A 27,675-nucleotide genomic window follows, 5' to 3' on the forward strand; every position below is an offset into this window, starting at 1 on the left:
TTGTCCATCTCTTCCATATCTACTGTATTTAGGCATATTTTATCAAATAATGAAAGGAGTGAGGTGGATAAAGAAACTAAAATGATGATTGTTTTTTTTTAATGTTCAGTTCATGTGGTTCAATAATAAAAACACCACGAAGACCAAAAAAAGGGTTCTGATTACATGCTTCATTGAATTATTATTTCCTACTAGCTGCGCCCTGGGTCCTCGCTTCCGTGGGAATTTCGGGATCAAAAGTTCCCTGTGTGTTTATTCCAGGATATTTCCTACCTGTGTATCTCATAAATGCGTGGAGTAAACAAACTTTCGCATTTATAATATCAGTTGGGATCTTAGTGGTTCTTATATTTGTGGTTGGGATAGCTTCTTGCCACAGTAATGTTCTAAATATGTGTGGTTCTTGCATTATAATAACATGCTTCATCCTTTCGAAGTTGGTTAAACTTAGAAATGTTTGGCTGTTTGTATTGATGCCATCTTGTCATAATAAAGTTTAAAAATAAAAAATATAACCTCAAAACGTTACGTCCTCACGTCGAATAATCGTATCGTAAACAAACACCGAACCGATGTTAAATTTCAATATTATTTTCAAACAAATATTGAATTGAATAAACCATATAATTCATAAAAATGGCAGAACAGGTAAACCAGCGTATCGAGTTAATGATAAATGAGTTGGAGCAGATGAGAAGAACTAATTTATTCGACGACGAAGAAATTAGGTTAGTTTTAATCACCTACAAAATCAAAACATTTGTAAATGTTCTAATATTCCATATCATCATGGCTGAAATAATATTAACAGTTTAACAATTTCATTTTCAGAGATATATCTCGGAAACGCAAAGAGTTTGAGTACAAATTACAAAGAAGGGTGAAGCACAAGGAGGATTTTGTTCAGTACTTATCCTACGAATTGGCTTTGCTAGAAGAAATATCACTGCGAAGAGAACAAGCCAAACTTTCAGAAAAAAAGAATGACATAGAATATGCTATCGCGAAACGTCTAAACAAAGTTTTTAAGCAGTTTATATACAGGTTTCAAAATGATGTTGAAATATACTTTGAATATGTGAAATTTTGCAAGAGTGTTGGCTTTGAACAGGCTATTTCAACGATTATTGGTCAAATGCTACAGGTAATGATGATGTCATTTATAATGAATCCTTCATTCTTGGTTATTGAAGAGAAATGCTTTAGCTGTCTAGAGTAATAATATAAATCAGTACATGGTATAAAACAAAGTTGTTCTCCACATGTCTGTCTGTCTGAAAGTCTTTCAATCGGGGAGAATTGAGATATTCAACAAACAATTGTTTGACCATAAGTTAACCGATTTTGATGCAGTTTTTACTTATATTTAAACAGTTTAGTTTCTACTTTCATATATGCCAGTGCAAAGCTAAGCCAGATCACTAGCTGCTTATAAATCCATTGAATAAATTTCAGATTCATGGTGACAAACCCAAAATGTGGCAATTAGCTAGTAAATGGGAGAGGATTGAGCAGGAGGACCTTGCTACCGCTAAGCAGTTCCTCCTGAAGGGCATCCATAGGCATCCAGAATCAGCAGTCCTGTACTTGGAACTCTTTGAAATTGAATTGTTGCTATTTCATAAAGCTGAATCACCTGAGGATAAGGTAGTTTTGGTTATAATGAATTATTCTTTGCACTCTGAATTCTTAAAAATCTATGTAGTGCTGGATTCAACTTAACACATACTCCATCTATTGTCCTGGGTTTTATTGCACTTGCTATTCTACAGAAATGGGTTTAATTATTTCTTATTTAAAATATTGATTACATTATAAAAATGAGTTTGTACAGAATGGGTTCAGATTTCGCCTACAGATAGGTTTACACAAAATATTCCTCTGAATTCTTCCCCCAAAAATCGAGGTGCATTCGATCGAGATTAGATGGTTAAGCTTTTTGGGCTAAACTGGAAAAATTATTGGCATAGACAATGTGAATTCAAAAGCATCAGAAGATATAACAATAAAATACTTTATTGTTTTCAGGAAAAACAAATAAAAATTGCTGATGTTGTATGGAGAAATGGAGTGAAGAATGTGAATGATTTGACATTCTTGTTCAAGCTTTGCGACCTGTGTTTGAAGTATGATGCTGATAAAGCTATAACTGACGGAATCAAGCAGGAGATATGGTCAAAGCGAGACCAACAGGAAATTTGGCCTTACATTGCTGCTAAGGAATTAGAAGTATGCTATAATTTTATCCATATAATTATTTTCTTAAACAATATAATGATCGTGAGGGGAACGGTGTCTGAACTAAGTAGTTACCAGTTACTTGTACTACCACCTATATTACTTGCTCATATTTAATATTGTTCTATTTCATTAAGGCACTTTGTACCCACACTATCTTGGTTTTAGTGTGCAAGATTTTATTTTGTGCACTTTAATTTTGTGTAGTTTTGGATATTATAATTGATACTAAAAGTGTATATTATTATTAAAATTGGGTTTCCAGGGTACTCACTGGGAAGAAATAGAAGAATTTGCAGATAATGATTCTTTTTACCCTAAGCAATTGAGGAACTTCATCAGTGTCTATGAAGAGGCTTTGCTAAAGGTATTATGTTTATTGCTTTTTCAATGTGTAGTGTGAAAATAAATTCACAGAATTATGGAAATTTCGTAACATTTTTATAAAGTTTTATCTATTTATTGTTATACAAACACCTACATGGAGCTTCAGAATGTGAAATTATGAGTTAGTAAAAATATAGTAAAAAATAAATAGTAAAAACATGTGCCACAAAGTAAAAATAAATTCCAATTTTTTTGTTCCAGTTTCCAGATCAAAATTTATGCACCAAATACATTCATGACTTGCTGGGAGTTACAGACTCAATATGCAATGACAATCAAAAGATAGATGCTGTGAAGCAGGCTTGGTTATTTGGCCATGAACATGGCTTACTTACAAATGAAATGTATGAATTTGGTATTGACCTCTTGAAGCTAGAAGATGAATCACAGGAACAACTAGTAGAGGTACAATATTTGCTGGTGTTTCATTTTATTGAGTTAAAATATTTAGACTTAATTTTCCATAAGTGAGGTCTTATATTTTTTGTCTTGTTTGGAAACTACTAAAAAATATACTTAGCTCTTGTTGCTATATTATAAATAATACGAAAATCAAACACAGGGATTGTTTGACTATAGGATACTTGAATAAAATCTGACACCCAAACAATGTATTAAATCGAATATTTTGATAAATTTATATCAATATTTTTAACTCCAGATTTTAGATGCGGCATCAAAAACAAATCCACAACTTGTCTGTATTTGGAAAGAGAAACTGTTATTGAACAAATCCGATGACAAGAAAATGCTGTCAATCCTACAAGAGGCATCAAAAGTGTTGAAATCTGATGATGCACTAACACTCTGGAACCTTACTACGGATTATATTAACTCTCCAAATACTGTAAGTTTTAATTGGCACAATAAACTAATTTACACAATAAACTATTTTAGTAATAATGCTATATGCATGATTTGCATAGGTAGGTACTTCATTAAAAATCTTTTTTACATATGAAACAGAAAATGATCTCTCTTTGGCCAATGGTGAGATAAACATTACATTGAAAAACCATTGTCTTGGGAGGCCAGATGTATATATACATTCTGGAGAGGGGTGATGATGCAAAGGCAGACATAATACCAAATAAAATGAAATTTCCCCATGAGGCTTGCATAGTCCACCAAGCAACTGAAGCCTCTACAAAAAAGATTTAAAAAAAGAAACAAAATACAATGCACCTGTCATTTTTGTAAATATAAACTGATAAACCTTATCTTGTTACAGTTGAAAACATTACACAAGAGATTTCAGAATTGTGAAAATGTTGTTGTGTTAGCTATCAAGCCCAAATTGCTTCAGAAGGTCTATGATCACAATGGATTGAAAGCAGCTAGGGAATTGTATGAGGACTTAATTAGGACTCCACCGACACAACTTGAAGTACACCAAATAATGATAGACATAGAGAGAGCTCAAGAAAAGATGAATGTCAAAAATATCAGGAAATACTATGAGTGTGCCATCCAACACCACGGCAGTGAGGATATCAGTATTTGGATGGACTATATGAAGTTTGAAATGGACTCTGGGAACATTCAAGCACCTTCCACTCTGTACAGAAGAGCTATTGCTACTTTGAAGAAAGAATTTGTAGATGAATTTATAAAATTACACACTTTAGCTAAATTAAAATAAGATATATGTATTAAATAATAAACTATTGACAAAGAAAATATATTTATTAATATAACCACAACTCGACTCAACAAAAAAAAAACAGTATCCACATGATACACCATTTATACTAAAAATATTTACATTCACTTTACATATTTCTCTCTACAAGAGGCTGACTACGGTGATTGTGGAATAACACTTAGCAAATAAATCCAAATAGGTAAATGCATTTCTCATTAGGTTATCTAGGCTTTATTGGATTTGCATGGCTGCGATCGGAGCTATGTAGTACCTAAAGATTAAAGATGAGCCACGCTTGTGTTGCTTGTTCCTCAGCAAATCTCTCCAGCAAGTCTGCCAATTGGGATATGAAGGCATCAAAGGTGGGTTGCCAGCTTTCAGGCTAGACCCAGCAACAGCCATGCAAGTCGATACCACTACCAGCGGATAAGTGATTGTGCTGGTTATGAAAGTTAGCAGAGGGACTGTGTAATATCTCAGGTCCTTCGTTTTGACCAAATATTTGTTGACATAGTAGGCTAATATGCCAGTGACAGCTACACATGACAAATCTGCCAAAATTTTTGGAATCAATCCATGAAAGAAACCACGGATTCCATCGTCTCTGTAGATTGCTACAACTGCTCCAATCAATGAGCTGTAATCTTCCTCTTTGCCGACGAATGAGGCCATCATTCTGATGGAAACAACATGGAATGGGTAAGATACGATAACAGAAGCTGTGTGCATAATCATGTCCCGACGACCGAGCCTGATGTAATCTTCCAACTTAGGCTCTTCATCGGTCACTATATTGGGTGGGTCATTGATTTCAGGAAGGTTGATACCACAAGCGTAAATTACCTTTGAAGTCAGTTGACTGGATGCAATGAGCCCTAAAATTCGAGCTGACAGGCCTCGGTAGCAGCCAAAGAAGCCGTCTGAGGTCTTGATGAATTTGATGTACTGAAATACATTAGGTAATACCATCGCTGGACGTCCAAAAAGTGTTGTAGACCGGCGGGGAGGCATTGGTTCGTAGCCTAGTTGGATCAACACTTTTGCATATTCCATGGGATGACATATTGTAGTGACCAGCAATTGGGACGGCAGTGCCGCAATTTTTTCCTTTTCAATTTCGTCCATATTTTACAATAAATTGATGAAATTTTCGTGAGACAACCTTCTGAAATTAAAAATGACTGCCAATTCCATAGATTAAACAGCTGACAGCTGAACTTTTTTTTAAATTTATGTGTCAAGGATTTGTCAGTTGCATTTTTAAAATTGATCTTATCTGTGTCGATAGTGTATTGAAATATACTGCCAGGTTTTATAGATGAATATTGATATAATCGATGTGACTGATACACTCTTTCGGCATAATTTGTATGTATCACAGACATATTTAAGCGTAACTTGAAGGTGCCTATTAAAACATTTTGAATCGTTCAATATAAATATTGTAGATGGTGGTACCCTGGCACTGCTGGCTTGCGCTAATACACTTTTCCGGCATAACTTAATTTTAGTACGTCGTCTGGAACTGGAGACAACACTGTCTGACATAAAGTATCTTTCATACCTACTTAGATAAATTGCTTATTTGCATGATAAAATATTATCTCGTATAGGTACCTTACCTCGCAATACACAGGAAAGGCTAGGCATGGAATTAGTAGGTACTACGATGGAGTACCTACTAGTGAGCTAGGCTACGGTTGAAAGAGATAGGAAAAGTATAAGTTGAATTTACTCATTGCAGCAAGATTTGAATTTATTTACTTCTATATACATAAAATATTTTTATTTGGAAACCTCGTACTCATTCTCTATTTATTTTTATTCTACTATACTGGTCATTATTTGTATAGCTCTCATACCTGTAGATAGTTTACACGATAGCTAATAAATATATCATCAACTAAGGGCAGATTTCCTCACGGATATGTATTAGAACTTAGAACTTCGACAATAGGCAGGTTTTAATAATTAGACCACTATTCGCTTTCACGAAATTAAAATTTCGGTTTACATTTTTACGAATTTGGTCGCATCAAGTTAGAAGGAAACAAGTAAATAACTTAAACATCTAATTTTTGATTTACTGACAAATGTTGATAAAAAACTTTACTAAAACATTTTTTCGTAGAACCTAGGCAGTAAGGGTTAAAAGTTCATTTGATCCATCTTCGTCTATTTTGTAGGGTAACTGGGTAGTTAAAGTTGAGGTTGGTGGTCCTTTTGTGTCCCTCGCGGTTCTATGGGGTGGAATCTGAAAAAATGCATCATTGATTCTAACGACATCATTCATCACAATTTAATTTTGACAAAATGTCTGATTTTTGTGGTTTACACATACAGCGAGTTGTGAGAGAGATTTTTGTGAAAACGTAAAAGAAACTAACTCTGTCACTTATATAAAAATTAAGAATAGGTACTTTATGTTAAAGAACCTATGTTCTGTTACTATGGCAGTTAACAAAATTTGGTAATCACAAAACATACTAAAAGTATGCTTTATATTTTTTACGAATAACAGGGCGTGTATTTAATAGAAAAGAAAGGCCTTATTGCTTCTTTTTCTTTCTGGCAGCCCGTTCTGTCGTTTGGATGACGCCGGCCAAGTCGGAGCGTCTGTTTAGATTAAGCCACAACTTCTACCCATGGATTTAGTTAGTAGTACCCTCACAGCTCCGAACGATACCGGAAAAAGCGAAGAAACAGCCAAAATTGTATTCCGATGAAAAAGGAATCTGACCAAATGTGTCTTAAATAGGTGACAGTGAGTATAAAAGTTTATTTACTTGTTCATGTTCATTCTCTTCTTCATTGCTGGAGTCAGATTCATATTCAACTTCTTCCTCGATAGCATCACTGGTTTGAGAGTGTACTTCGTTTTCGGAATTTTCATCTCTTTCTTCCAAGGGTTCGAAACCACGGTCCTTCTCTAGGAGATCTGAACATATTAAATTGGTGAACATCAAATTGGGAATCTATATGGAGCATTACAGGGTGATTTTTAAACACCACCCAAATCATGTACCTATGAATACAAGAACTACCAATAAAATTTAGTGAAAAAACAACTATCGACTTCCATCTGATCGGTCAATTTGTATATGAGTGCAAAAAATTAAATATTTTTTTACATAGATACGAGTAGGTATCTATATCTATCTGTAAATAACGAAATAAAGCAGGTGCTTTATTCGTTATTTACAGATAGGCGTCCATAGGCCGCGGTGACCACTTCCAATCAGGTGGGGCATGCGGCCCAGTAGTATAAAAAAATCATTGGATCTTCAGAAGAGATTTGAGTGGACCTATTAGGGAAAATAAAGTCCCTCAAATATTTCAGCACACACTAGCAGGATTATTTCTTACCTTTAAACCTCAGAGAACCTTTCCTTGGCTTCTCTTCGTTGTTAACTTCGACGATAACAGTAGGAACGACATCTATAGAGACACCGATTGATTTCTTTTCACCGTTGGCGTTGCTTTCTTCGCCATCTTTGTTGAGCTGGAAACCATGGTATGTAGTAAAGCCACGCCCCACTGCTCTGTCATGCTTACGACGGCTCAGCACGTCGTGGCTCTGTTCTCCGTCTGTGCTCCGTTGTTTTTTATAAGTTTTGAACTTAACATGCGTTGACGTACGTCGAAACTACATACAATTTCTGCGTTTTTCTGCATAGATCCGTTGACTAACGTCAACGTGGTGGAGCCCAACGGAGCAATGGGACATGGCTCTTATACGGCAACAGATGAAAAGGAAAGCCAAAAACGAATTGTCGGTTTTCGGAAACAATATTTTTAAGTTTTGGTCTGGTAAAGAAGTTTTCTTACGATAAAAATACCTATCAAAGGTATTTTTACATTGTTGTACTTTGTAACGTTTGTTTATGTAAAATATTTTGATAGATCGGATGAGTTATTTCCTTTGTTTTTGAAAGATTCAAACATGAAAATTACACCAATTAAAATTCGAGATAGTATTCTCTCTACAATAACATGGATCCAGATCTAGAATTAGTTAATTTTAGGCCACATTGTATTTATAGGTATCGCGTGATCCGTCAACTGGTTTCGATTCTAAAGGCAATTAATTTAGATCTACAGACTTATTATATTAATAGATTTGAGATAAAAGTGTCTTACTTGTAAGAAACCAATAGAGTCCTCTTGAAGTTTGGACGCCTTCTCTTTGCTCCTCATTATAGTTTCATCTGTTTCTTTCTCCAGACGTAACTTGTGTGCTTTGTGAGTTCGCCACATCTGTTTGGAAAATATAATAAATAGGTAAGTATTTATTACAAGATATTTCACTTTGAGGACATTTCCTAGAAAGTATGTGCTGTGAAATATATTTATTCATGTAATTACCATATCTCTATTACCTACCTATATATGCATTCACATCGTAATTTGCTCAAACACATAGATAATAAATAATTTCTATTTTTATATTGAACTGTATTTTATTACGATCTAGACGGAATAAGATACACTATAACGACATCATTTTATAAGTACTAAAATAAATAATTTACATTTAATCTAAGGTCACTATTCACAGTCTAAGGACACAATTCACAGTTAATAATAAACTATTCAATTGTACCAGTTCCATTTCTGAAATGAATCGTATTACTACAAAAAAAAATCCTTGATGTAACGACTTTGTGATGCCCAAATCAGTTTAGGTCATAAACCGGATCACAGTGCATATTTTCCCCTAATACTTAATGTGAACTTACATGTGATCCACAGTAACAAAGACCCAACAAGAATATGACGATCAGAGCAATGAAGAATTTGTCGGTGTTTTCTTCTTCAGCGTCAGGCTGTTGGTACAGTGAGTCGTACGGGGTCCTGGACGGAGGGTCTTCTACCCAGGTTTTGTCTACACTCTGAAAATTAGAGATGTAGCCATAAAGCTCATAACAGGCATGATGAGATTTTGTCTTAAAGCTATCTATACCCTATTCATCTTAGACTGAGACAAAAGTTAAACAAACCTTGAAGAAAAAATCATTATTTCTCGTTATTCCTTTGTTAATATTAATAATTTAAAAACAACAACAACAAAAAATTTAACATTAACAGAAAGTAAGAACAAAATTAACAAAGGAATAACGAGAAATAATGTTTTTTTTGTTCAAGGTTTGTTTACCTTTTGTCTCAGTCCAAGATGAATAGAGTATAGTCATACTAGTTTTTTTTTAAATAAAAATGATTTATTGACTTTTCACCACAAAAACACCGTTACATATAAAAATATATCTAAGTAGTTATTTATCTACCCACACTTGGCACATTACCAGCATCACCTAACTCAGCAACCCATCATCGAACTAGGATTCGACCTGCATCTCGAGATGTGGGGAGCCTCGTTGAGGAGCTGATATTCCTATTTTTAAAGAACAGTAATATTATGCTAAAAAATTAATATGAACATAAGTTGTCTAGTCATGTTGAACTGCTTACCAACATTTAATTGAGCCTAGGGGAATTCGAAAATAGAAGTAGACTATACTAAAACATTAACAGAGTGCTACTAAGTGACTATACTATATCCTTAGACTTTAGAATGAACAGAGGCAAGAAATAAAGAATAATGCTATAAAGCTTACGATGAGGAAACTCCCATTATGCGTAGCGCCTAATTGATCTCTTTCAGGCCAAGCCTCATCGAAATCGGCCGAGCATTGTGCACTGCGGACCCCCTGAGCGTTCACCGCGTTCACCTTCTCAGAGTCCGATCGAGTGAACAACATGTACTCTTCTAGAGGCTTCATGACGTCATCGTTCACTTTTACTAGGATATCTGAAAAAATATTGAAACAAATGTGGAAGGCATTGTTGTCTCTGGAAATTTCAATGAGACGCATTACATCTTACAAATAAATTTTGGCGAATCGACAAGATAAAAAGAAGAAAAAAATTATGCTACACATCCTGTAACTAACTATACATACATACTTTTACTTATGTAGTTTAACCCAGCGCTGGCAACTTTACCGACTAACAAATTTTACCAGCTCAGGTTACCAGCACAGGCGGATAAACTTTAAGTTTATTTCACAATTAAAATATTCTGTAGGTATAAACTTACTAGAAAGACACCCGTTATAACCTTTATAGATTTTCAGCCGTGGATCCGTCGTATTGAGCCCCCCTATTTGGACCTCATTGGACCCCACATCCAACACTTCCCAAAGATCCTGTGGGGCCAATTTCTCTAAAGGTATCTCTATCCTGTCTATTAGTAATGTAGCGTCTGAGCCTATTCTTGTGTAATAGACTGTGTGTCTTGCCCCTGAAATTAAGACGGTAAAAGATTATGAACTTGTAAATGAGTGAGTCTGAAATGGTTTACCGACAGTTGTTACGAACATTTCGTCAACAGAATGTTTCGACATCGGGTAGAAACAAACAACATAACCCTTCATCTACGAACGATTCGCTGACAGAATGGAAGATACATCGAAATATTCGTAGACGAAGCAACTGTCGGAAAACCATTTCAGACTCTAAATGAGTACGTTTTTAAATCACTAAAAATGAAACCTTTTTCCAAATCTAATTATACTATAGATACAAGAAATATAATTATACCAATAATTGCAAGTTAATAGTGGCCTGTGAAGGTGACTTCTAACTTATTATGCTCATTATAGAGATTAAATGATGAGACTGACAATTTTGGACAAAATATATTTTCTTTGTCCATTCTTGATTGTTAATTATATTGAAAATAGATAGAAAACGACATTTAAAAGAAAAAATACCGTTTAGAAAATTCCTGTTCTTGACTTCGGCACCATAAGCGGAGCCTTCTCGGTCTTCTTCGAATTTGAGATATCCGTCTTGTGTTATGGCTACTAGTAAATAAAAGCTACGTCTGTAAAAATAAACAAAATCTATATTACATTTTTATAAGTGAACTGTTAAGGTTTTTTTTTTAAACTTTTTTATAGCTTTTATAATTCTAAGTTTTTGGTTCCAAAATTAATTTTTTTGCGATAAGAAATGAGAAACCAATTATATTAGGTCCTTACATATGAAATTGGCGTTTGTTGCACTTTAATCACAAATTTCTCCTCTTTGGTTAGGATTTCCAAATTCAAATTTATACAGCTATTTACACATGTATTTGTGTTTCGTCACTCAGTTTACAAAGTGAAAAATGCGGCGGTCGTGTCGCAAAAGAAAACACAGTGCGTTTTTGGTTCCAACGTTTTCGTTCTGGAAATTTCGACCTGCAGAACAAGCCCCGTGGACGGCCGGAGACCCTAGTTGATAATGAAGAATTGAAGGCTATTGTAGAAGCAGATCCATCGCAAACCACGTCAGAGTTAGCTTCTGTGTTAGTGATAAAGCTATTTTAATCCACTTGAAGCAAATTGGGAAGATTAAGAAACTTGAAAGGTACCTCACGAATTGAAGCAAACCGGCAAACGCGTGTCGACTGCTGCGTTACATTACTTAACCGGCACAATAATGAAGGGTTTTTAAATCAAATCATTACCTGTAATGAAAAGTGGATTCTCTACGATAATCGGAAATGCTCATCGCCCTGGCCAGCCAGCCAAATCCTGCCCTAAGCGAAAATTGACCCAAAAAAAGTTATTTGTAAGCGTTTGGTGGACTAGGTCCGGTGTCGTTTTCTCAAATCTGGCCAGACAATTATGGCAGACGTCTATTGTCAGCAATTGCAAATTGTGATGGAAAAGCTAGCTGCTAAACAACCGAGGCTGGTCAATCGCTCCACGCCACTGCTGCTTTACGACAACGCTAGACCACACACTGCACAACAGACGGCTACCAAATTAGAAGAGCTTCAATTGGAATGTCTAAGACATCCACCATACTCCCCGGACCTTGCTCCAACAGATTACCATTTTTTTCGAAATTTGGATAACTTCTTCCAAGGGAAAAAATTCAACTCTGATAGGGAAAACCAAACCGTCTTCAAAGATTTTATTTATTCCTATCCGAATGGTTTTTTTTACTAAAGGGATCAATGAACTACCTATGAGATGGCAAAAGTGCATAGATAATAATGGTTCTTACTTTGATTAAATAAATATATTATATAAAAAAATATCCGCCAATTTCATATGTAAAGACCTATTATATTAATGAGTACCTGTTCTCTGTTTGCACCAACAGAAGAACTGTATTTTTCTGACGCAGATCATTGCTGGAGAATGCTAACGTGATTTTAACCTGAGAAAAAAGCGAACATCAAAATGGGTTTTGAGCAAAAATAGCTAAGCTAAGCTAAACAATAGTAGTATGCAGTTGAATCTCCAGGAGAACACTACAAAATGCTTTTTTGCGGCTGAAATCCGCATCATTTTCATTGCAGCTCACAATCACAACTTCGCATGGATGGCAAACTCTTCAACGTAATCTAGGTAGTATTATGTAAAAGAGTTTATAATAAAATATGAATTTGCTTACGAAAAGAGCCTACGGGAAAACTTAAGTTTAATAAAATGTTAAAGAAAATTACGCTATTGATATTCTCAGGCAGAACGAATTTCCTCTGCAAAATGCTTTCCCCATTAAAATCCGCTCCTTTCTCTTCCATGCAATACTCTCCAAAGTAACTAGTGAGTTCGCAATCACAACTGCTCTCCTGGTTCGTGAAGTCTTCAGTGCAGACGCCGCCATTCTTACACGGCTCACTGTCGCACTTCATGTTGCATTCTGATAGCACTCCTGTGAGATCTGTGAATAAAATGTTTATAAATGAGAGACCAAGCCAAGAGGCGTATGCGTGACCACAATTAACTGCATAGACATGAGATTCTGAAATAGGGTCTTTACTAACCCATTGCTTATGAGAAGAATCACTAGTTTATATACCTACAAACAGCTAAGATAAAGGTCTTGATTGACTTTTACCATCTTCGCGGAAAACATTGTTTTTCCTTTGCTTTCAAGCTGGTATAGAAGTAAATGGATATTATGTACCCGTAAATAATTCAAGCAGTTGCAAATCTTACTTCACGGTGTTTCGAAATGCTAAGTTCTTATTTGCTACGATCATATTTATTTGAAATTCATGTCTTTCAACATATTAATATCTAAAACAAACGAAATTATCTATCCTAAAGGATTTGTTTAGATTACAATTAAGATGATAGTAAAAGATTTGGTTCTTATTTCACTAGTTCCAAAATGTGTTACATTGGATATGAAAAATTTTTTTCTTACCATGATCAATATCTTTCTGCGCCTTCATCGACAGATCCACGACATGGTCGGCAATTTTGAACCCTCTCACACACCCTACATATCCTCCCTGAGGCAAATGGTTGGCCCTCGGAGCTAAATGTAGAGAGTATTGGTCGTAACCTCCCAGGTTCATTTGAAAGTAGTCTGTTGGTGGCGCAGGAGGCCTTTGTGGACGGATAACTTCTACAAACAAATTGTAGTAAAAGATGATCAATCAAATGTATGTTAAATTTCAGTAGTACTAGTTCCATAGTTTAAAATTTATTTGATCAAATAAAATGCACACTGCAGGAAACCGTAAGATAAGGTAAACATGTATAACGAAATAGTCAAGGACAGCATAAGAAAATGAGTCAATCAAATCTTAAATCACAAGAAAGTAATATAATAAAGTATCTATAATTTCACTAAAACGACTTCACTTACCCAAATCTGGATTTATCCAAGGTTTATTTGTGTAATTTGTTAAAAGCTTAGCAACAGTATACACAGTAGTATTTTTATCATTCACATGTAAAGTTGTACTATTTTCTGTCCGTATAATCGCAATTTGCACACTACCTCCTTTATTTATTTTCTCGTATGTGACGTTTATCTGTATTATTTCATCTTCGTGATTAAAAAGATAAATAATCTCTGTTCCATTGTATATGAATAAATGTATGAAGTTATTCAGATTATCATTAGCATAAAGAACTAAAGAGTTATCGTCATAAGTCCTTAAGTTCATCAGAACGTTTTCTGTCATCATTTTCTTCAACCTGTCTTTTTCTGCGTCCGTTTCATTGTCCACTAAATAATTCTTCTTCAGATAGGCTTCTTTCGTTTGGAATGTCAATGCTTTCTCATTAATATCTGAAATTTAAAGTTAAAACCTTTAGCTAAATACTCTTGTTACAGAATTTTCTAAAAAATAAATACATCAATACCTACTTTCCTCACAATGTTTTCCCAAATGTGCCCACTGATTCTTACAAATACATTCGTAAGAAGACCAAAGTTCTTTGCAGATAGCTTTATTCTGGCACGGATTTGGCACGCACGAGGGTTTGCAATCCTTTATTATTTCCGACAGATGGACGGACATGTAGCTGTATATGTCCAAGACCTCTCCATTTACAACTAAACCTCGGAAACAGCCTATTAGACCTTGGTTTACAGCGGATTTTTTTAAGTGTTCCCTGTAAAATGAAATATAAAAATAATGTAAAAAATAGTGTAGTATTAAAAATCGTAATTAAATATTCATATATTTCACGACATACGACATACGACATTGTTCAAACAATGTCATAAAAGATAAAGCTAAAAAGTTCGTTCGTGGAGGAGCAAGTCCATGTACCAAGCTCAGTAGTGTTGATGACACAATACTATAATATATTATAACTTACGCAGTAGCGCCTCCAATGAACATAGATCCTTCAAAGGGCCCAAATTCTTCTTCCAATAGCAGATTCAGCATCTGATATTCTGTGTTAAGCATGAACCTGACGTGATAGAAATTGTAGTCGATCCATATCTTGTGCCATTCGCCTCCGTTCAGCTTTCTTTTGGAGTTGATTACCAGCTTTCGGGTGGTTCCAGTGTTTAGTGTAAAGTTGAATGTAAGTTCGTGCTCTAAAAGAGAGAAATAGGCAATGGAGAGATACTTTATAATATCGAGAAATTGAACGACGTAAAAGTAATGTCAGATGCCTTTAATTTTCTAGAATATAAATCAGACATCAATGTTAGCAATAACAAACTCTATAAGAAGAAGAACAAGATAGAACTTTTCTCCTCTTTATAGTAAAAAATATATACACCGTTAATACCGTCAAATTATCATAAAATACTTAAATAAATGAAATAAGAGCACAAACTACAATTCGTTATAGAGCAATTAGTTTAATCCACTATCGTAATTTCATGCTTTGCATTCGTAATCCGATTCCGGGTTGCGAATTGCTAAATAAGTCTTATTCCATTTCATTTGCCGAGGCGAAATAAGCCAGGCCATTGTAGTGAAGTTTCTATCATTATTGTGGGACCACTGTCCCGACTGATTATATTTTAGGGATAGTAAATTTCGCATGAGCAGATTTCCTTCTCATAGGAACATAATATATTTGTTGACATCGTGTGTTCATACACTGATTAGTAAAGAAGACTTTTTAAACCGTGAAAACAATTCGTACTTACATTACAGTAATTTTATATCCTCACGTATAAATCACGTACAAAGTCCTCTGCCGTGTCTGTCTGTCTGTTCGCGATAAACTCAAAACGGATTTTCATGCGGTTTTCACCAAAAGATAGTGTAGGTATATAATATATTTTACCCGAGCGAAGCCGGGACGGATCGCTAAGTTTATCTATAATTTACAAACATTCAACAATGTCGATCGACAGAGAGAAATGAATGAAACCTTCTTACCAAATATATCTTTTAAATGTACTTAATTCTTACCACTTGTGAGGGCAACCATAAAAGAAGGGTAGTTAGGTCTGATCGGTGGCTGGAATAATAAGATGGCGCTGGTTCCAGTGGTCCTGAAACTGAAGGCAATGTCGCCTTTCCTCCACCCAGGGACCTCGATGTAAGATTGAGATGTAGTGAAAGTCACCACATAGCGTTGCGTGTCTGGAGATGTGATTATAAGGAAAGTTTATAATTAAGATAAATTTATCATCCGATTATATGGAACAGACTGTCATAGTGAAAAGCACATCAAAAATTTATAATTACAATTCACTTGTTGGTTGGTTGAATATATTTTTAAGTTCGATTTCAAAATCACCTGCGATAATGCTGTGTCTTTAAAAAGTATATACTAAGTTATTGGTCTATTAAAGTTCTTACTGGTCTCAACACACTCTAAAGATCCCAAGGTGATTCTGCCTTGAGCCTCTTCAGTCAAATCCTTCTGCTGGAGGAAGAACATCTCAGTGATGCCTAAACTTTTGGGGTCCACGAAGGTGCCTTCATCCGAATGCCACTTGCTTTCATTAGCATCACAGTTGCAGGATTGGGTGGGATTCACGCAAGTCGCGTTGACTCCGCAGGGGCAGTAACCTCTGTAGGAAAGACTGCTTGATGTATTGAAAATGTGATTAATAGTAAATGAAGAAATAAACGGAAAATTAACAAGTAAATTACTATTTAGCCATGTAGAAGTTTTTTAATGGTTTAGATTTCAAAAACTTGTAACAGCCTGAATAACTTTTCCATAGTTAGATTAAATTATTCTTAGATTTATTATAACTGTATCTGCAAATAATGTTAATAGATCAACTAGATAGTTAAATAAAAGTAAGAGTTGGTGAATTTGTAAACGGACGATTCAAATAATTTCATATTTTTTCATAGTTAATTAAAACAACTAAAAACTAAAAATAACTAAACGTATGTATAATAATAATTTCAAAAATGTTAACTAAAATAAAAGTAACTATTATTCAGTACAGTTATAATAAGTATTGAACGCTAATTTTCTTTATGATGTTTGAAGTGTAATCATAAGCCATATTACCTCTTGACATTGCCCAAGAAATCAACGGTGTCATTGGAAGACGATATGAACCATGTAGCGCTGTGTAGTTCCAGAGGAGCCATGTTGCAGTCGTACTTGATGTACTGACGGCAGTACAAAGAATGAGAGATCAGCTCCTGTAGCATCTCTGCCGTGAACTCCCTGTACTTTATCTTGAAGCTGAAATCTTGGCCCAAGGCTGAACGCACGTCCTTGGTGACAAAAATTAATAGTTAAAGATTATTTACCCACTTGATACTAAAGTTATCGAACCTAGACTTTTAGGGTAAATTCTTAATTACTGCTCAATAGAAATATAAAAATACAAGAACTAACAATACGAACTTTACATGAGACATAAAAATCTGGGCAATGTTACTCATGAGATTTAAGAAGTAGAAAAATCTATCAATGTACGTTAGAAGGCTCATGTAATTACTCTTTTATATGTTTTATTATAATTGTAAAACACCTTTATTTGTATGAATAAATAAGGATCGTGTACATACCACCTGGCTCGGCAGGTTATGCTCAACCACCGTAGTTGACGAATCTGCTTCGATCTGGAATTCGCATTTGACATGCGCTGGTGGGAACTTTCCATTCCCATCAATATCTATGAGGTAAACGTCATTCCTGGTGTACCCCAGAAGGGCCAGCTCTTCACAGGTCTTCCTGAATGTGGCAAAGTGACAGTTCTCGCCTATGTATCCTTTTGGAAAAAATATATAATGTTTTGAGTGAGTTATATTTCTATAGACTTTTTCGTTTAGAATTCAAAAGCAAACGAATTAAAAGAATATATAAGTCATCATAAGTATTAATTTAAGTATATTAGGCCGTTATTTACTTGTGATAGAAATGAAATGTACATATTTTTTTGATTCCATTTAAAAAGTCAAGTTTTTTAATTAGGATTTTCGTTGCTATTTCTTTACAATGTATGAAAGTTTGATGTAATTTTAAGGAAATATGTCAAATAGTGTTGTCATCAAATTCACCTGTATTATCACAGTTGCATATAACTCTATCTTCTCTGATAGAGCAGATGCCTCCATGTTCACAAGTGTTGGGTCTGGTGCAAGGGTCTACGTATCTACAATCGTCTATAGCCACCTCTCCTACTACGCGTTCAGTATTTATGACGTGTCTGAAAATAATAGGTGCAAACTATGCGTAAAAAGTATAGCTAGTTCTTGTACAAAGAAATATATCTATTAGCTTAAGTTTACGTCTAAAGTTGGAATTTAAAAGCATAACTAGCGGTTACTAACTAATCTCAAAATTTAGAAATTAGATTTCGTTTTAGAATATGCCGACTATACTCAATCGAGATAATATTATAAATTAGATGCACGTCACCATTGGGTCCTCCCAAAGACGAAGAACGTTTTTTTTGGGCAGTAGCTGTCAAAAAATACACACAACTTATTTATTGCTCTGTATTTATTTACTTGAATAATTAGTTTTTACCTATTTATTGGGTGGATTTGATTACCTTATGTATTAGTTCACTTCAGTACACTTGCCAGTCTTTTTCACTTCACTTCTATCACTATCTCCTGGACTTCCACTACACCTCATCATTGTCATCTCATAATGGACGCCATATCACAGCTGTGCAAAAACATGGAAGAGCTTAAGAGTATGTTCAACTCCAGGATGACATCATTCGAACAGTCTCTAGATGGCCCAGCTACTGCGGACAATTCTTCTGTCTCAAACAGTGAGTACCAAACATTCAAGACATTTATTTGGAAGGCTGTCTCGAGTCTTAGCAGCCAGATGGATTTGGTTTTATGTGCTCTTGATGAGTTTGAAATGAGGTCAAGATCCAGTATGCTGCTTCTTCATGGACTCGCTGAGGAGAAGGATGAAGACATTGCAGACATCCTAATAAAGCTTTGCCGTGATAAATTGAACATTTCGGTCACTTCTAATTCTTTCTCTGCATGTTGGCGTATGGGTGGATACCCTAAAGCAGATAAACCGCGTCCCATCCTCCTTAGATGTGGAGTCATCTCTTTCCGCCGTGATATATGGTCTGCTAAAAAGCTTTTAAAGGGAAGTGGCTTGACCTTCTCGGAATTCTTAACGGCGCCTAGGCATGCGGTATTTGTTGAAGCACGTAAGGCCTTAGGGATTAGCGGTTGCTGGACGAGCGATGGAAAGATTGTCGTTGTGACTGTCAAAGGCTCCAGAAAGAAGATCACCACTAGGGCACAATTAACAGCGGTAATTGAAGAGCATGCGGCCGCTAAGTGCAGTGATAAGCCAGCGGCGACGGTGGCGGTTGAAGATATATCTAACACGGCCCCCTCTAGCAAGAAGGCAGGCCCTCCGTCCTTCAAGTCAACCCGGGCCCCAAGTGCCCGGCTTCATTCCAAACCGTCGAGGGTCTAGGGATTCCGTTGCTGTATTGTCGCCGGTATCTTTTAGCTTGAGTTCAGTAGGTATCTTTATATTTCATTCTACTAGCGGTGTTTTGTACTTTAATTTTTTTTTTTTTTGTGGATTGTATTTTACGGGTATTTCTATACATATTTTACTGGTAAACACATTTAAATTCTGACCCACACACTTTGTCACGTTCAAAATTTAGGTAGTTCATGGTAATGTTATTTTTGCACGCTCCTTCATTTAATAGTCATTTTGAGCCATAAGCTGTCAAGTTTGACTTTGACGTTTCACTTTTTTTTTTTTTTTTGCTATCCGACTATCTTAACTGTATCGTATCGATTAATTATAATGTATCGTTAATTTATAATGTTTTACCACTGTGATTTTTTGATTTTTGAATGCCCGTTTGCAAATTTTTATTACAGTATACATACACTGTTATTATGTTGGTTATATTGTTAGTCATTATATTGGCTATTGTATCTAAAGTGACTGAGTCTGGCAAGTAATTGAAGGGAATTTTATTTCAGTTAAATTTAATTTAAGTTTTAATTTTTATTTAGTGATATTTGTGTTATTTATTGGTTTATACTATAATATATTTTTGTTTACACTCTATGTCTGATGTACTGCGCTATAACTCTGATGATGAATTCTTCTCCTTATCCTCTTCGTCTGATAGTCTGTTCAGCGCGAATGATGATCTAACTCCGTCTTTATGTGATAATTTAAATGTAACTTTCTCCTCTTTAGCCAAAAATTTCAATGTTGTCCATATAAATGCGCAAAGCATCCCTGATCATTATTCTGAGTTGCTGTCTAGTTTTTCCCCCTCTCGCATTCATGCTATTCTCATTTCGGAAAGTTTCTTAAAACCTTCGCTTCCCTCTACATTGTATCCTCTTCCCGGTTTTCGCCTTATAAGAAACGACAGGACTTACATTTCTTCCTGCAATGGAGTGTCTAAAATGGTGCGTTGTGGTGGTGTAGCTATTTATCTTCGTAGCGATATTCCTTGTAAAATCTTGTCCCTGTCGCCTTCCGTATTTCAATCTCCTGAACACCTTTTTCTTGAAGTTTCTCTCCTTCATACTAAAATACTTCTTGGGGTCTATTATAGCCCTTCACTTCATATTAATTATTTCGATTCTTTTCAAAGAATGCTTTCCGACTTTCGTAATGGTTTTGATCATCTGATCATCATGGGTGATTTCAATACATGTCTTATTAAAGATGACTCTAGATCGAAATCTCTCAACTCCCTCCTCCATTCTTTGGATTTACATGTCCTTCCCCTGACCGCCACACACTTTCCCCACAATGGCCCTCCGTCACTTCTTGACCTCATCATAACGTCTTCCCCCAGCCTTGTTTCTTCTCACGGCCAATTTCACGCATTAGGATTTTCAGCACATGACTTAATCTTTGCGTCATTCAGGTTGCGTCCTCCCAAGCATAGACACAGAGTTGTTATGGTTCGTGATTTTCGTGCAATCCTGGAGGAACAGTTTAAGGCAGATTTTGCCGTATCCAACTGGAATGATGTGCTGTCTGCATCTGATGTGGATTCCAAGATCCAATTGTTTAATACTTTTATTTTGCGTCTTTTTGATAAACATGCTCCTTTACATCCGGTTCGGGTTAAGCATGCTCCTGCTCCATGGCTTTCGGAAGAAATCAAACTATTCATGGCTAGAAGAGACCGCGCTAAACTAAAATTGAGGCAGTGCCCTTCTGAAGGAAATCGTGCCAATTACGTTTGTCTACGCAACCTGTGCAATAAAAAGTGTAGGGAGGCGAAGCGAAAGTACATTCATTCGCATGTTCTGAATTGTCCCTCCAACAAAGTATGGAACTTCTTAAGGAGCTTAGGTTTAGGTAAACAAAAAACTGGTTGTGACTCTGTGTTTGATGTTAACGACTTAAACAAACATTTCTGTACTCCTCCTTCTTCTCTTTCCTCCACAACTAAGCAGGCAACCTTGGATGGCATTTCTGCTAAACCTTTCTCTAATTCTCCTCTATTCTGCATTAATAACATATCGAGTGATGAAGTTGTCAAATTCATCAACTCCATTAAGTCCAAAGCAGTAGGCAATGATGGTATATGTTTGGAGATGATCAAACCTATTGCTTTGCTTATTGCCCCATTAATTACTAACATAATAAACTGTTCAATTTCTTCTGGTGTTTTCCCATCCGCCTGGAAGCTCGGCCATATAATTCCCCTTCCTAAAAAACTTAATCCATCTAGCCCTTGTGACCTTCGTCCTATCTCCATCCTTCCTTTACTTTCCAAAATCATCGAGCATCATGTTCATCAGCAACTGAGTTCCCATCTTTCTTGCTTCAACCACTTGAGCGCCTTTCAATCTGGTTTTAGGAATGGTCATAGCACCACTACTGCGCTGGTTAAGATCACGGATGATATTCGGGCAAATATTGATAAGAAATTTCTGACTGTCCTTGTTCTTTTAGACTTTACCAGTGCATTCAACACTGTGGATTTCGACATTCTTATCGCCCTCTTGAATAAGTTGAATTTTTCTCCTTTATCCCTTAGTTGGTTTAAGTCTTATTTGACCGGACGTCGTCAATGTGTTCTACTTAATGACTGTTTATCGGACTGGTATGATCTCTCTGCCGGTGTTCCTCAGGGTGGCATACTTTCTCCTATTCTTTTCTCGATTTTTATTAATGGCATCACGAATTCTCTCTCCTCAAAATTTCATTTATACGCTGATGACCTTCAAATATACTCAGCTGCCCCGTTAGAAAACATTCAGGACGCTTTCTCCACCATTAATTCGGACTTGAATAAAATTGCGACTTGGTCTCATCAGTTCGGGCTTTTAGTTAACGCCGGAAAATCTCAGGCCATTGTTATAGGTAGTCCTTTTTATATTAATAAATTTAAAGATCTGGTGGTGCCCGATCTTGTTCTTGACAACAAAACCATTCCTTTATCTCCTTTTGTTAAGAATCTTGGCATCATCATGGACGAGACGCTTTCTTGGACCCAGCACATTGATGAGATTAGCCGCAAAATTTTTGCTTCACTTCATGCTCTTCGCCGGTTGCAGTTTTTTCTTCCCACTGTCACTAAAACTCTCCTTATTCAATCTCTTCTTATTCCTCTTCTTGACTACTCTGATGTTGCCTTCTTGGATGTCACGGAGGAGCAGTATGATAGGCTGGAACGATTGCAGAATCAGGGCATTCGCTTTATTTTCGGTCTTCGCAAATTTGACCATGTTTCTGACTTTCGTCGTCAGTTAAATTGGCTGCCCATCCGCCTTCGCCATAACTTACATATTCTTTCTCTTCTGTACAATGTTCTTTTTAACCCGTCTTTCCCTGAATACCTTCATGAAAAATTCTCTTTCCGTGATGTTGATAGCCGCTTACGGTCTTGTAATGTTCCTAAGTTACAAATTCCTTCTTGTGCATCTCGGACCTTTGCTCTCTCATTCTCTGTGCGTGCTGCGAAACTGTGGAACAGTCTTCCTCTTGGAATAAAGGTGGCTCCCTCACTTGCCTCTTTTAAATCCCAGCTGAAGGGACACTTTGAACAGGCCTCAGATATTTGAGTGTTATAATTAATTATTTATATTAGTATTTATATATGGTTTTATTATATTTTTATTATTTTGTTTTTGTACTTATTGTGTGTAGTTTTAATAAAGTATACTTATTTAAGTTTTCATTGCTTGTTGATACTTGATGTTTCGTGTACTTCTTTTTTCTTCACTTTGCACGTTTATCTTATGCTACCTTACTTTGTGTGTTGAATTTTTTTCCTTTCAAATACTTGGTTAACTGGAAGAAATCCCTTTCTGGGATAAGTCCGCCCTTGTACGCGTTCTTTCTTTATTTCACTGCTTTCTTTGTATGTGTTTTCTTCGTGCAATAAAGAGTTTACAAACAAACAAACAAACAAACAAACAAGAACTCTTCTCGCGGTCGCAGTTGCGATGGCGTGTAGAAAACATATACTAACATAATATAAATCAATAAAATTTTAAAAGCAAAAAAAAACAAGTAGCGGTGTAACGCTAACCTGAAATAAGAGCTCTGTTTATAACAGATTTACAAACCTCGGTTCGATGAGAAGTCCGTCAATTTTGATGTTCCTCATGCAACCAATCAGTCCAAGATTAGCTGATTTCAGTCCGCTGCCGATCACTATTTTGTCTTGCAGTTGAAAATCCAAGCCTGAAAAAGAAGAAAACATTTGAACATCTTCTGTGAATTCATAACATACAAAATTCCACCGGTGAATTTTTATTAGACTTAAAAACAATACCTTTGAAAGTTTAATTTCGAATTCGATTCATGAGTTGAATCGGTAAGACCGTGTCGAAATATTTTTAAACTATTTTTGTAACTACTCAAAGCGGTCCGGTAGTAAGCAGGCTATCTTCTTCTTCATAGTTGTATTCCTCATGGCTGAGGGTCTTGGTCGTTACGTGGTATGAAACACACACAACTTTCTTGGCATTATTAATGGAGTGGTTTGCCATTGCCTTCTCCATTTCACACACAAGTTAATAAGAATCAACCAGTGTGCAGGTTTCCTCACGATATTTTCCTTCACCGGAAGCAAGTGGTGGTCTATGAAAACTACTATACATGCGTCAGATTGGTGTATTAACTCATGTGGCACGAGTAGGATTCGTACCTGGGACCTTTCGATCCACAGGCGGGCGTCTTAACCATTACAGCACCACCGCTTCGAGGGCTGTAATTAAGCTTAATTAGGCAAATGAATGTAAATAATCCACTGGTTAATTAATCGGTAATAAAACTCTAATAGACGATTTATCTAACCTTAGATTTAAATGAAACATACTTTAAAGATGGACTTAACACCATTGAGTGCGCGAGCAATTTAAACGTTGTAAATGAAGTTTTAGCTTGTACCACTTAAGTGTGTCTATTTAAAAAAATACCATTTTTGTCACGTGAAGTGAGGAGATGCAAATAGTTTTTGCACATAAAACTATGGTCAGCTGGATGTAGTGTGTAAAATTATACTTCGCTTATAATTTTGCGTCTGTTTGTCTATGTCTATATGAATGTAAGTAAAGATATTTCTAAGTTATACTTTTTCTTCAGTACCTATTAAAATTCGCACATTTTTGTATTTCAATGAGTAAATAAGTAACTTTTTAATTTATATTATATTTTAATTTCTATATATGTATATATAGACAAAACTATTTTAATTGTGTTATATGTTATTAAAGTGTATATTTTAAGTAAATACTAAACAGTTTTCTGTTCAGCCTAGACTCTTACTTTAGGCCCAATACTAGGGTCTTGGAAAAAAAATATAAAAACTACTCACCAAACATCTGGGCATGTTTGTTATGATGATCCACGGTCAACTTGATTCTTCCTTTCCGATAGTCCAACTCCACTGTATGCCAATCGTTGCTTACATTAAATTTCACTGATTTGAGTACTGTAACGTTCTTGCCTACGTCTGGTACTAATTCAAATCTTATTTCTTCTTTTACCATCCTTACCTAAATGAAACCAACGAAAAAACTTATTAAATTAAGAACAGGAAATATCTTTCTGTAATCATTAATCCTAACTAATTCTAATCCACATTTATTATTTTTGACGCATACTTAAATGTTTGCCAAAGTGAGAGTTTTAGAACTACGGAGAACATTATAGGGTAGATGAAAAACTCACGCGGGCCAAGCCGTGGGCAAAATCTATTCTATCATATATTTATTACGCAAAAATACCTTGAATTAAGATTGAAAGTATCAGAACTTTCGAAATGTCCTTGTTTTAAATTAACTACCTAATGAATATCTCGTATAAAATTAAAAAGGTCTGGCTATCAATATATTATTAAACAGGTTGAAAGTAAATTTGGGACAGATAATTAATGTGTTAGTTTATTTCTTAAATAATTTTCATACAAACAAACCGGTGTAAAAAGAATTGCGTAAATGCGTGCATAAACCAGGAAAAGTTATTGAAGTACTGCGTAGGCTAGATTATACAATGCCATAAAAGCTGTATATAATCATATCTTACCTCCCAATACCCTTGGCCAGAGGTGATCTGGCTATAAGCCAGCACCGCCATATTCTTACTCGTCTTGAAGTCAAATATCAAGTTTATGCTGTTACTCTGATTCAATGGCCACCAAATATGGGAAGTCGCAAACGGGTATGTTATTGGAATCACTTCTATATCAATTTCTTTGAATTCTGGGTCCAATACGCCTATATAATGCACTTTGGTGTTATTCTGTTTCAGTTCATATAGAATAGACACATCATTGTAATATACATATTTCAAATTCCCAGCAAAATTGTTGAAAGACCTTAATCCTTTCATTTTATGCAAATCTGGACCTCCACATATGTAAATTTCGGGATCTATACAAACGTATTTAGCATCTCCAGGGACTTCATAGACTTCTATAACATCGTCAAGATATACAAAGACATTCTTTTCTTGTAATATAACAGTGAGATTATGCCATTGGTTGTTATTGACTTTATAGCCGATGTAGTCGTCAATAGGACCATTGCCGAGGTTTATTTGTATAGCGACCTTCTCTTGGTGTATAGAAAGAGCAATGTAGTGATATTTGTCATCAATTTGACCGCTGGCATAAAACAGCGCTGAGTCATCAAACCGGGTCTGCAAAATTATTCTTATAAGGAACCTAGTGCAATAAAACGTTATAGTCTAGACAAATAACCGATTTTAGCTTAATTGTAGAAATGTTCTACAATATTGGAGTTGAAGTAAGTAAGTAAAATGTGTTAAGTGTGTAATGTGCGCACTAAACGTGAAAATGACTATAACAAAACACTATATTTATTCACATGCTTAATTGAGCAGCCATAAAAACTTACTTATAAGGTAAGGAGTAAATGAAAATTATACCAAGTTCCGTCATTACAACACTACTACTGGATACGGAAATTACAAGAACATCACTGAGTTTAAGTATTAATGTAAAAAATAAATAAATGTAGGTTTAATAAAATAAATTATTGCATCGTAACATTTTCTTAATTCGATAGATGAAATAGTCGTTCTAATTTTTAAATCTCTAGTAAGATGGATTTTATTGTATAATAAACTTCGTTCAATATAACTAGATAAGATAGAAAGATTCTATCTTAATCATCTGCGTTAGTAGATAACTAGAACTGTTTTCAGAAATTTAAAATAGCTTTAAAGATGGTAAGACTTCAAAAGAAATATACATTACATCCATACTGTACTTTTAAAAGGAATCGTTTTTTTATAATAAAACAAAGTTGCTAAGAACACAGAGGTCCTGTATTATATGTATTTATAATTTCATTGCATAATGAATCGATTTACCTTAAAATGTAGGCTGACTCGAGTGTTAGTCGAGTGGACTCTGTCTTTCCAGTCGTAAATGCGATAAGAGACATAACTGGAGCCTCGTAGTGTGAGCACCGTCGCCGCTGTCACGTAATCGATAATCAAAATATTATTCGAGAAAGTCGATAGATTGCGCGTGTAGTACATATAATATTATTTGTTTAATTACGACCGAAGCTGAAATTGTTTCTTAATGATGACGATTTCATGAAACGCAAGTACTGTCCACATTTTAGACTACTAGAGATAGCTAACGATTGAAAGTCAGAAGAATGGTCGGGCGTAATTTAACAGATAAATTGTATATATGTAGAAAAGTCTCCCATTGAGTGAACTGATTTGAATGATTGAGGCAGTGGGCACAAGGTCGGCAACACACTTACCATCACGGCCGTTGCCTGTTTGGTAATATAAATAAAAACTCAAGACTTCGGATACAGTTAGAGAGAAATATGAAACTTCCTGGTTGAAGGTTACTAAGTTAAAAATTACGTTATAATTAAATTAAATTACTTTAAGTAAGTAAGAGTCTAAATTCGTTTTTTGTAATTTACTTATTATCAAAGTCTTACGTTTTTAAATCAGCCAGCACACAACGGTTTAAAGTTGCACTAATCATTATGTGTAAAATTGTAAAGGAATTTACCAGCATTGTGTACCACGTACACCTACAATTTTATAAGACTTTTGAAAATAGAATATTCATGTGGTTGTATTATTAACCAATAATATTGCATGTCTTGCTTACACGCACTGTACCGTCTGTTATAATGACCACTGTTATTACTTTCGTTGATTTATTGTCAATCGATTCACTTTTTAAAAATCTCTCACGGATGTTTAAAAATAAACAAAAAGCGGTTAATT

At 35.3% G+C, this 27,675-nt stretch overlaps 4 protein-coding genes across 5 annotated transcripts in view; 2 read left to right on the forward strand and 2 right to left on the reverse strand.

Moving 5' to 3' along the window:
- The first annotated feature begins 510 nt into the window (after positions 1-510).
- Positions 511-4,417, forward strand: LOC128672785 (U3 small nucleolar RNA-associated protein 6 homolog). Its single transcript, XM_053750178.2, has 8 exons — positions 511-728; positions 832-1,144; positions 1,456-1,647; positions 2,029-2,229; positions 2,504-2,605; positions 2,827-3,030; positions 3,287-3,472; positions 3,857-4,417. Exons 1-8 carry the CDS (start codon positions 637-639, stop codon positions 4,265-4,267), a joined length of 1,701 nt encoding a protein of 566 aa, XP_053606153.1. The 5' UTR covers positions 511-636; the 3' UTR covers positions 4,268-4,417.
- LOC128672787 (mitochondrial carrier homolog 2-like) lies at positions 4,293-5,479 on the reverse strand. The gene has a single exon (XM_053750180.2). It carries the CDS (start codon positions 5,393-5,395, stop codon positions 4,502-4,504), a length of 894 nt encoding a protein of 297 aa, XP_053606155.1. The 5' UTR covers positions 5,396-5,479; the 3' UTR covers positions 4,293-4,501.
- Positions 5,480-6,334: 855 nt separating this feature from the next.
- axo (axotactin) overlaps positions 6,335-27,675 on the reverse strand; it is a 32,124-nt gene continuing 10,783 nt past the window's right edge. Inside the window, exons 8-30 of one of the 2 annotated variants that reach the window (XM_053750177.2) lie at positions 26,785-26,891; positions 25,474-26,088; positions 24,764-24,944; positions 23,511-23,628; positions 18,015-18,163; positions 17,523-17,725; positions 17,014-17,225; positions 16,344-16,558; positions 15,951-16,124; positions 14,893-15,118; positions 14,435-14,682; positions 13,928-14,356; positions 13,481-13,684; positions 12,774-12,991; positions 12,405-12,484; positions 11,044-11,156; positions 10,368-10,571; positions 9,886-10,079; positions 9,010-9,162; positions 8,411-8,527; positions 7,637-7,772; positions 7,057-7,208; positions 6,335-6,524 (exon numbers count right to left, since the gene is read on the reverse strand). In XM_053750177.2, the coding sequence (XP_053606152.1) occupies positions 6,405-6,524; positions 7,057-7,208; positions 7,637-7,772; positions 8,411-8,527; positions 9,010-9,162; positions 9,886-10,079; positions 10,368-10,571; positions 11,044-11,156; positions 12,405-12,484; positions 12,774-12,991; positions 13,481-13,684; positions 13,928-14,356; positions 14,435-14,682; positions 14,893-15,118; positions 15,951-16,124; positions 16,344-16,558; positions 17,014-17,225; positions 17,523-17,725; positions 18,015-18,163; positions 23,511-23,628; positions 24,764-24,944; positions 25,474-26,088; positions 26,785-26,891 (4,568 nt within the window). In that variant the 3' untranslated portion in view covers positions 6,335-6,404. Of the gene's footprint in view, positions 6,525-7,056; positions 7,209-7,636; positions 7,773-8,410; positions 8,528-9,009; positions 9,163-9,885; positions 10,080-10,367; positions 10,572-11,043; positions 11,157-12,404; positions 12,485-12,773; positions 12,992-13,480; positions 13,685-13,927; positions 14,357-14,434; positions 14,683-14,892; positions 15,119-15,950; positions 16,125-16,343; positions 16,571-17,013; positions 17,226-17,522; positions 17,726-18,014; positions 18,164-23,510; positions 23,629-24,763; positions 24,945-25,473; positions 26,089-26,784; positions 26,892-27,675 lie in introns of both variants that reach the window. The other variant, XM_053750176.2, reaches the window with a different exon arrangement.
- Positions 18,481-19,416, forward strand: LOC135309795 (uncharacterized). The gene has a single exon (XM_064436197.1). It carries the CDS (start codon positions 18,613-18,615, stop codon positions 19,414-19,416), a length of 804 nt encoding a protein of 267 aa, XP_064292267.1. The 5' UTR covers positions 18,481-18,612.

The sequence above is a fragment of the Plodia interpunctella genome, chromosome 10 (genome assembly GCF_027563975.2).
Source record: "Plodia interpunctella isolate USDA-ARS_2022_Savannah chromosome 10, ilPloInte3.2, whole genome shotgun sequence".
Classification (NCBI taxonomy): domain Eukaryota; kingdom Metazoa; phylum Arthropoda; class Insecta; order Lepidoptera; family Pyralidae; genus Plodia; species Plodia interpunctella.

Excerpts from the sequence above, each read along its gene's own strand:
- LOC128672785 (XM_053750178.2), top strand. The coding sequence starts at position 637 with ATGGCAGAACAGGTAAACCAGCGTATCGAGTTAATGATAAATGAGTTG. Across the intron at positions 1,145-1,455 it reads TTATTGGTCAAATGCTACAG|ATTCATGGTGACAAACCCAA; the intron begins GTAATGATGATG and ends AATAAATTTCAG. Across the intron at positions 1,648-2,028 it reads CTGAATCACCTGAGGATAAG|GAAAAACAAATAAAAATTGC; the intron begins GTAGTTTTGGTT and ends TATTGTTTTCAG.
- LOC128672787 (XM_053750180.2), bottom strand. The coding sequence starts at position 5,395 with ATGGACGAAATTGAAAAGGAAAAAATTGCGGCACTGCCGTCCCAATTG.
- LOC135309795 (XM_064436197.1), top strand. The coding sequence starts at position 18,613 with ATGGACGCCATATCACAGCTGTGCAAAAACATGGAAGAGCTTAAGAGT.